We start from the raw sequence: 10,237 nt of genomic DNA, 5'->3' as shown, positions 1-10,237 counted from the left end.
TAGGAATTTCAGCACATTTCAGGCGGTGTGTCAGTTACGTACAATAATAAGCGTTAATTAACCTCCGTGCCGTGTGGTAAACGATGTTATGGATACCAATATGACAGAATGTTATCGGCCGTTTACTAAACAATCATATACACTGTCTTTATGTGTTTTTCAGAGGTGAAACAATTGACGCCTATCGATGGACATCCGAATCCGCCAGAGTCATATTTCCTGTCTAATTAACAAGCATACTAGACATCCGTGTACTACAGATTTAGTCCTAGCTGTCCTGTGATGTGTATGGGAGTATTGAGCTGTAATTTAGTAGCACAACATAGCTTGAAAACCCCAGTACGAATAATAGTGTGGAAATGACAGACTCGGGAATTAAGAATCACAGACACACGCTGTATTGACATCCCACGTCACATTGTGCTATATAAGTAGCAGGAACTGTTCATTATCCATTCATGACACAAGCATGAAACACCCTGGATCAGCGCAGCTATGACCAATCTCCCTTAAGAGGTATCTACAACTCTCCCGTTCCATAGAATCTTGTGAATGATGGCAACTTCGACGGTATACGACTGGGTGACACCGGACATGTCCACAACGTCCACAGACATGCTGCTGGACATACAAAATATTACCCTGAACTCGGCCAATCAGAACACAACTTATGCTACTAATGTGACTTTGCCGACCACCGGCCGGAAGGTTTCACCCGCATCAACAGCCGTGCAGTTTACATTCGGAGTAATAGGGAACTTGTTGGCTATTTTTGTGTTGGTCAGGTCTGCAAAAAGTCACAAATGGCGGGTATTCTACCGTCTGGTCGGTGCACTTGCTGTGACCGATCTATTTGGAATCGTGGCAACGTCTCCGGTAGCCTTCATCGTGTACGCTAACAATCTTAAGTGGGTTGGCGGACAACCCCTTTGTGACTATCTCTCCTTCATGCTCATATTTGCCGGTTTGGCCACAGTGTTCATAGTGGCAGCCATGTCGCTTGACCGTTTTGTGGCCGTGTGGTTTCCTTATTCTTACAATGTTACCATGAAGAAAGCGTCACTGGTCAATTTAGCAGTGGTCAGTTTATGGGTGGTATCTATTTCCATCGCATTCCTTCCTCTTATAGGCCTCGGTCAGAATGTTTTGCAGTTTCCAGGTACCTGGTGCTTCTTCAACTTTTTCGGTACCAATATCAGAGACAAATTCTTTGCCTATTTTTATGCCACTATAGGAATAATAATGATATTTTTAACAGCTGTTTTGAACTCGTTAGTTATTTTCATGTTAGGAAAGGCAAACAGACAGAGCGGAATAAGACGAAAGACGAGCAGTGTTGGGTCACGCAGTGGACGTTCACGGCGTAATGATGTGTTTATCATGATCTTTTTGGTGGTGTTAATGGTCGTATTTGCCACGTGTTGGACCCCATTAATGGTATGTATTCGAATATCGTCGGTTTTTGTAGCAAACAAAAATTCGTCTTTGAAAAATTCCTCATTGTATGCGCATGAAGTTAAATCTCTTTTTTTGAACATTTTCTCGAAAAAAACTATATCCTATTTTACTTTACATCAAATGGAACATTTTTTTCTTACGGAAGTTTTGCTTTAATTTGATAGTCTGTTTCCGTCCTTTTTTCTCGCAGAAAGCGTGTAAACTTTGTGATTTTAACCACTCATGTTAGAGACTTAGAGTCATTCTTAACTATAAAGATGCATTTGATATGAAACACCAAGGTGATTCATCGTGTTTTACAAATACACAGACGAAATTTTATAGGAATTGCCAGAAGTTGGGAGATTTATTACTCAACGGTTTCTCAACCTAAGAAGTAAACCTGGTAATCTTAATTATGTGGTGATAGTAACAGATCAAAGTTGAGGACAAGACGAAAGCTAATGATAAGTCATTATTTTAAATAGATAATGTTGTCATAAGAGCAGAGGACTTTATTTTTAAGCATAACTGAGTCTGTTATCGAGGGAAATGGCTTCCCAGTTTTTGCCAAGAGCTGATAGTGATTTGTTTTAATTGTCTCTTAATAATATATTTATGTGCACAGGGAGTATTTTATTTATATACAGTATAGTCATGTGTTGTCCTCGGAGACCAAACGCCGCCATACCTATACAGAAAAATCAATAAATGGTTCAAATATCCCGAGTGAATCCATTAATCAAATGGCACAAAAATAGGTCACGTGAGAAATTTAAATACATGGTTGTATCTTAATAATCAAATATATTAATATGTGATGAACCGCTAAAGAGAGACTATATCAGTTTTCAAAAAAAAATCTGTTTTAGAGTATAGTTTCAGCTGATAAACATGCGTTCTTTATTTCAGATTCGTATTTATATTCTGCAAGGTAGCCACACTCCTTCCTCTTCATTAGATCGCCCTGCCGATCTGTTAGCTCTCAGAATGGCCTCCATTAACCAACTTCTTGATCCTTGGGTCTATATTCTGTTGCGGAAGGAAAACATGTTAAGGGTGATAAGGTTGATGGAAAGATTTCGGAAACACAAAGGTTTTAGGTATAAAATGAATGTTATTTAACCGGATTGTGCATTTTAAGGTGTATGTGGATGATGTATTGCTGTAGTGATACTTGAGAAGTATAGTCAAACACGAATGTAACATGTAAGTACCCGTATGTTCCTCGCACTGGTGTGATCCCCTAGTTAGTACAGATATCTATTTATCACGGTAAAATGGCGGAAGTCTCTTCCATCACAGGTTTTGGTTTCATTTTTAAAAGCTTATAATTGTCACAAACAGCACTTGTGAGAGGAAACGTGATGATTGACAACGGTTTGAACAAGAATTTGAGCTATTTCAGTCGACATGGTGAAATTATCACATGGGGAAACGGCTTATGATATTGTAGATTAAGACAAAGAGGTATAGAAAAGTAATTAGAGACGGGAGTGTTAATATGGAAAGGGAAATTAAGTAGAGGCAGTTTATATGGATTCATTGTGGAAGAGTAAGTTAAGACTGGGCGGTTTATATGGTGTAGCGAATTCAGACTGGCGTGTTAAATTCGGACAGGGGGCATATATGGTGTAGTGAATTCAGACTGGCGTGTTAAATTCGGACAGGGGGCATATATGGTGTAGCGAAATCAGACTGGCGTGTTAAATTCGGACAGGGGGCATATATGTTGTAGCGAATTAAAAGACTTAAGTGTTAAATTCGGACAGGAAGCATATATGGTGTAGCGAATTAAGACTGAAGTGTTAAATTCGGAAAGGGGGCATATATGGTTTCGCTAATTCAGACTAGATAGTACTTTGCACTTATGTGGATTCCTGACGGAATAGTGGAATAAGGCTGGGCGGAATAATCAGTTATTTACATGGAATAAACACGTAGCTAATTATCACGATATAGTTTATAATGAAATTATAAACCAAGAGCTGGTTATATTTATTGAATAGTGAATTAAGAATCTATGGTTTACTTTGAACAGTGGATAAGATCTTGCCGCTCAAGTATGATGTTTTACACAATATCTATAACATGTACATGGTGAGATTCAAGAGTATTTATAAAATAGACTTTCGCTGAACGATATATAACATACCAAAGGGGAAGCAGGCGTATGTATATGTTTCAGTACAGACAGGGGGATTCATGAGATAAAGGTGTGATTATTGTAGATAAACATCTGTAAAACGATATAAAGGATAGATGTGGGCATTATACCATAAAAAACGCTTGACGATATAACACGTAACCCGATGGACTTATAAAATAGAATAGTATGTATTAGCAAGAAGTCACCAGCTTTTTAGTGGGTAACAATGAGTCTGGATGAGGAAGACAGACATAGTAACAACGAGTCTGGATAAGGTAGACAGACATAGTAACAATGAGTCTGGACGAGGTAGACAGACATAGTAACAATGAGTCTGGACGAGGTAGACAGACATAGTAACAATGAGTCTGGACGAGGTACACAGACATAGTAACAATGAGTCTGGACGAGGTAGACAGACATAGGAACAATGAGTCTGGACGAGGTAGACCGACATAGGAACAATGAGTCTGGACGAGGTACACAGACATAGTAACAATGAGTCTGGACGAGGTAGACAGACATAGTAACAATGAGTCTGGACGAGAAAGACAGACAAAGAAACAATGAGTCTGGACGATGTAGACAGACATAGTAACAATGAGTCTGTATGAGGTAGACAGACATAGTAACAATGAGTCTGGACGAGGTAGACAGACATAGTAACAATGAGTCTGGACGAGGTAGACAGACATAGTAACAATGAGTCTGGACGAGGTAGATAGACATAGTAACAATGAGTCTGGACGAGGTACACAGACATGGTAACAATGAGTCTGGACGAGGTACACAGACATAGTAACAATGAGTCTGGACGAGGTACACAGACATAGTAACAATGAGTCTGGACGATGTAGACAGACATAGTAACAATGAGTCTGGACGATGTAGACAGACATAGTAACAACGAGTCTGGACGAGGTAGACAGACATAGTAACAATGAGTCTGGACGAGATAGACAGACATTGTACGAGTTAGTATCGGCACATCACTAGCTTCCTACTAGGATATAAATAATGTTGTATATGACTGCTTGTCCCGCTTTCGGCGCAATATTTGTGATTTTCCCTGCAATGTGCTTGTTCCCAATCCAAGGCTTATGTGTTTGTGTTTTGTTATTATTTGACCCTAGCACCATTCTTTATACGTTGATGACTGATCCCTGGCCTTGATACCCCAGTCACCAGTCAGTAAATAGAGATCCATCTGACCTGATAAGATATGTTGATACAATTCCTTGTAGCTATCCCAACAGACAAAACCTGCATGTTTCGCGTAACACTACAGCGGTATAAAATGAAGATACAAGGATGTGCATGCCTATGAGGAAAGGTTTTGATAAAGCGTCTAATGTTATGTATTTGCATGCTTATAAAAAAAACCGGTACTTTATGATTTGCTTGTTAGGATTTTTGTCTTGTCGGTGCAACGGTACACAGTGGAGGTTGTGAGAATTTCGACAGGTTTATAAAGAACACACTGTATTTATGGATCACAGACTCGTCTGTCAGCCATGTGTACTAAATCAACATGATTACAGTTTGTATAGCCGTGCGAAAGGATAATACATAGACCATTTGGACACGCTGTTTGATGCTGCTATTTTCGTTCACAAATTTCTATCAGCATGTTGGTAATGAGTATTCAGCATGTCTTCATTTTGAGCTTATCAACAGAAAAAAAAATACAGCGATATTTTGCCTTGTGCTTTGATATCGAGTCCTTTGTTCGTGGTTGCAATGGAATGAAGGTCGTTTTCATTTAAAATGGACATAAACCAGGTTATAATGATATTTGAATATTTTGGGTCCACGTGTAGAACCAGGTCTTCTCGCCCTATGATATGATGTGTAGCATTATAGTGGGGGGTCGTTTCGTCTTATGATAATCCCGGGTCCCTGTGGAGAACAAGGTCATCTCGCCCTTTAGTCCTAGTCCCTGTATAGAGCCAAGACATCTCGACCTTTCTGAGTCTTTGGTCCCCGTGTAATATAAGCTTATAGCGTGCTCTTTGATTGTCTTTGGTAACACGTGAAAAGCCAGGATTTCTCGCCTTGTCAAATGCTTTGTTCCCTGGAAAAGATGCTTATAATAATGATAAACTTTATTTATTTTACAACAATTGCGAAGCAAGTTTTTCCAACTTATTTCAATCACTCATGTTGGCTCGGATGGAAGCGCGCGAGGGTTCTTAGTGTGGGAGGAAACCGTAGTACCCGGGGAAAACCCACATGATCGAGCAGGTGACCCCATACCTTTTCATATCCGTTCCGGGAATCGAACCCCGGACGGCTAGGTGAAAGGCATTTTTTGTGTAGAGACCGGTCACTTAGTGCATCGACATTATCGGATTACCATCTTAAAGCCCCTTTCATTTCACGTTTATGTCACATTGCTCGCGGTAGTCTCAGTATCCCAGATAGTTTCAGGTCGTCTCGACCATTGATATTTATTTATCACAGTGTTGAATGAGAGCATCTTCCACTATGACAATCATATGCCCCTCCATCTAGAAAATCCGTATCACCTTTTGGTAATCCAGGATTATATCTAGTGATCTCGCCCTACCATATATGCAGTCTCTGTTGTGTTATCCAATGTTCAGATAGTCTCAGATTGCCACTTAAAGTCATGTAATCTCGTCCCGTCTCGGGCTCCCGTCGAGAGACATGTCATCTAGGCATTCGATGGTATTGACTTTGCCAAAGCATGATGGTGTAGTTTTTTACCAAATCAAAGCAAGGTCCTTTTGTCCTCTGAGGATCTCAGACTCCGTCGTAAACAATAGACTTATCTCGCCCTTAGGAAATCTCTGATCCCTGTGTAGAATCAGGTTCTTTCGGCCTGTTACAGTAACTGGTTCCCGATTAGAGGCAGACCATCTCGGCTTCCAAAACCTGTACAAAATACACACGAGAGAATATCACTTTAAAGTCACGTGTCTCTGTGCAGAGTTGGGTAATTTCATCCTAAATTCGTTGACTCGGGTATAAAGCCATGACCCCTTCGTTATAGAGATACAGAAAATCTCACCCTAAGGTAGTCTAGAGTTTCTGTTAACATACAGAACATCTGGGCTGATGAATAAATCATTTCGCCTTGTTAGCATTCTGTAAACACATCTGATTGTCGTGGTTACGGTTACATAATCATTTGATAACAGATAACGCCTGCCGTCACGACCTTTTTTGTCATGTCAGGTAAAAGCTCTAGGGACCTCTTACATTGAAGTGGTATTTGTAGTCGAAATACATCTCCGGGATCAGTTTTCTGCATTTCAATATAGGTTGCATTAAATAAGATACGTTTTGTTAATGAATGAGTTGCCTTAACGTATAACACGTGTGCTCATTACTGTAATGGACTAATGGCGATAGAGGAACTCCGAAGTAGGATACATATAGGGCGTGACATGAGTTTCCATTCGAATTTATGCGGATTTATAAAGCCATTCTAAATAAGTGGAAAACATTATGACGAGTTTCGTAAATCACACTTCAAACGGAAGTAACTTCAGATTGTTTTCATCACGTGACCGATTTTTTTAAGTAGAATCATCACGATGTCATCCGTGAATGTGTGACGTCATTTTATTATCGCAGGTGACGTCACAATAAACTGAATTGCATACGCAATCCTAACGTTTTTGTGACAGTGGTATGCATGTATTTTGCATTGAAGACACACATATACAATCTGAACATGAATTTGGATCAAAGCATGGAGATTTGTCGACAGAGAGTCTATTGTTGTTGAGTTGGTCTTTTCGTCTGTTGGTATTTCATGTGTCGAAAACGTTTATCAATCTTAAAAAATATTTCCTTCTCCTTCTCGTTATTATAATCATTATTATTATTATCATTGTCATTATTATTATTTGAATTAATTGTTTTCTCAAATCACTAATCTTCTTTCAGAATATGATGACCTACCGTTTCGTTCTTCATTTTTTCACGATCGTTAACTTGCTGTATTTTCCAATTAGAAACAAATCAATATTCAATCAATACACGACAGCTGTAAAAACTTACTAATCAACATTTGTGTCATTTGATGATTGTAGGTGAGAGTAATTATAAATCAAAGTGGCGCCTATCCTGTCGACAATATGTCCGATTTGATGGCTGTTCGACTCGCCTCGATAAATCAAATTCTGGATCCTTGGGTGTACATCCTTTTCCGTAAAGAATTCCTGAACAAACTGCTGCAGTTTGGAAAACTTCATACACAACCCGGAAGTCTGTTTCATAGATTGTCAAGTACTCGCTCAAGGACCGGAAGTGAAAGGAGCATGACGGATGATGTTTTTGAACAGCCAGCCACAGAGTGTGGCGAGGTTTTATTAGAATCGTCAGGACAACAGGAAACTAACAAAAGTAATGGAGTAAACGGGGACTTCAAAGAAAGCACTGCCTGACTTGTGTTGTCTTGGTCAGATTCCGATATCAATACAATTCCTACCAAATTAATTCATTTAACGACAAAGATCAACATGAATATATGTTACAGACTTTAAACATTGCATTAATTTCAGAATACGAATGAACGAAAAACTGCACTCGTAAATAAATATTAATGAAAATTGATATCTGATACACGGTGATGTGTGGTGACAGTGAGATGATACACGGTGATGTGTGGTGACGGTGAGATGATACACGGTGATGTGTGGTGACGGTGAGATGATACACGGTGATGTGTGGTGACGGTGAGATGATACACGGTGATGTCTGGTGACGGTGAGATGATACACGGTGATGTCTGGTGACAGTGAGATGATACACGGTGATGTGGTGACAGTGAGATGATACAAGGTGATGTGTGGTGACAGTGAGATGATACACGGTGATGTGTGGTGACAGTGAGATGATACACGGTGATGTGGTGACAATGAGATGATACAAGGTGATGTGTGGTGACAGTGAGATGATACACGGTGATGTGTGGTGACAGTGAGATGATACACGGTGATGTGTGGTGACAGTGAGATGATACACGGTGAGGTGTGGTGACAGTGAGATGATACACGGTGATGTGTGGTGACGGTTAGTTGATACACGGTGATGTGTGGTGACAGTGAGATGATACACGATGATGTGGTGACAGTGAGATAATCCACGGTGATGTGTGGTGACAGTGAGATGATACACTGTGATTTCTGGTGACAGTGAGATGATACACGGTGATGTGTGGTGACAATGAGATGATACAAGGTGATGTGTGGTGACAGTGAGATGATACACGGTGATGTCTGGTGACAGTGAGATGATACACGGTGATGTGTGGTGACAGTGAGATGATACATGATGAGGTGTGGTGACAGTGAGATGATACACGGTGATGTCTGGTGACAGTGAGATGATACACGGTGATGTCTGGTGACAGTGAGATGATACACGGTGATGTGGTGACAGTGAGATGATACACGGTGATGTGTGGTGACAGTGAGATGATACACGGTGATGTCTGGTGACAGTGAGATGATACACGGTGATGTGGTGACAGTGAGATGATACAAGGTGATGTGTGGTGACAGTGAGATGATACACGGTGATGTGTGGTGACAGTGAGATGATACACGGTGATGTGGTGACAATGAGATGATACAAGGTGATGTGTGGTGACAGTGAGATGATACACGGTGATGTGTGGTGACAGTGAGATGATACACGGTGATGTGTGGTGACAGTGAGATGATACACGGTGAGGTGTGGTGACAGTGAGATGATACACGGTGATGTGTGGTGACAGTGAGTTGATACACGGTGATGTGTGGTGACAGTGAGATGATACACGATGATGTGGTGACAGTGAGATAATCCACGGTGATGTGTGGTGACAGTGAGATGATACACAGTGATTTCTGGTGACAGTGAGATGATACACGGTGATGTGTGGTGACAGTGAGATGATACACGGTGATGTCTGGTGACAGTGAGATGATACACGGTGATGTCTGGTGACAGTGAGATGATACACGGTGATGTGTGGTGACAGTGAGATGATACATGATGAGGTGTGGTGACAGTGAGATCATACACGGTGATGTCTGGTGACAGTGAGATGATACACGGTGATGTCTGGTGACAGTGAGATGATACACGGTGATGTGGTGACAGTGAGATGATACACGGTGATGTCTGGTGACAGTGAGATGATACACGGTGATGTCTGGTGACAGTGAGATGATACACGATGATGTCTGGTGACAGTGAGATGATACACGGTGACATCTGGTGACAGTGAGATGATACACGGTGATGTGTGGTGAGATGATACACGGTGATGTGTGGTGACAGTGAGATGATACACGGTGATGTTTGGTGACAGTGAGATGATACACGGTGATGTGTGGTGACAGTGAGATAATACACGGTGATGTCTGGTGACAGTGAGATGATACACGGTGATGTGTGGTGACAGTGAGATGATACACGGTGAGGTGTGGTGACAGTGAGATGATACACGGTGATGTCTGGTGACAGTGAGATGATACACGGTGATAAGTGGTTTTGAGATAGAAATGAGGAATGATGTACGTCATTGTTGAGTGGTAAAAGACGTACACCTGTCTCCTCTAAAACAATCTACTTATTAAAATTCTAAGTGTAATATATTGTACATATATCAAATAAAAATCTGTATATTTG

The 10,237-nt window shown here is 40.7% G+C and overlaps 1 protein-coding gene across 2 annotated transcripts; it reads left to right on the top strand.

The window, feature by feature from the left end:
• Window positions 1–332: 332 nt before the first annotated feature.
• Window positions 333–9,852, top strand: LOC132557030 (prostaglandin E2 receptor EP4 subtype-like). 2 transcript variants are annotated; one of them, XR_009554491.1, is made up of 3 exons: window positions 333–1,437; window positions 7,651–8,341; window positions 8,402–9,852. XR_009554491.1 is itself a non-coding variant. In XM_060221497.1 (2 exons), the coding sequence occupies exons 1-2, from the start codon at window positions 553–555 to the stop codon at window positions 8,002–8,004; spliced, it is 1,239 nt and encodes a 412-aa protein (XP_060077480.1). In that variant the 5' UTR covers window positions 333–552; the 3' UTR covers window positions 8,005–9,852. The 2 variants fall into 2 exon arrangements, 1 of the variants encoding a protein (XP_060077480.1); XM_060221497.1 differs by having other exon boundaries at window positions 7,651–9,852.
• Window positions 9,853–10,237: the final 385 nt, after the last annotated feature.

Source organism: Ylistrum balloti, unplaced genomic scaffold (genome assembly GCF_031769215.1).
Source record: "Ylistrum balloti isolate Yb309-2 unplaced genomic scaffold, AGI_CSIRO_Ybal_v1 Utg369652, whole genome shotgun sequence".
Lineage (NCBI taxonomy): Eukaryota > Metazoa > Mollusca > Bivalvia > Pectinida > Pectinidae > Ylistrum > Ylistrum balloti.
The sequence above is the reverse complement of the archived record's forward strand: the minus strand, read 5'-3'. Positions and strand labels throughout refer to the sequence as shown.

Coding starts and splice junctions, on each gene's coding strand:
- LOC132557030 (XM_060221497.1), top strand. CDS start 553: ATGATGGCAACTTCGACGGTATACGACTGGGTGACACCGGACATGTCC. Junction 1,438..7,650: donor CGTGTTGGACCCCATTAATG/GTATGTATTCGA, acceptor TGATGATTGTAG/GTGAGAGTAATTATAAATCA.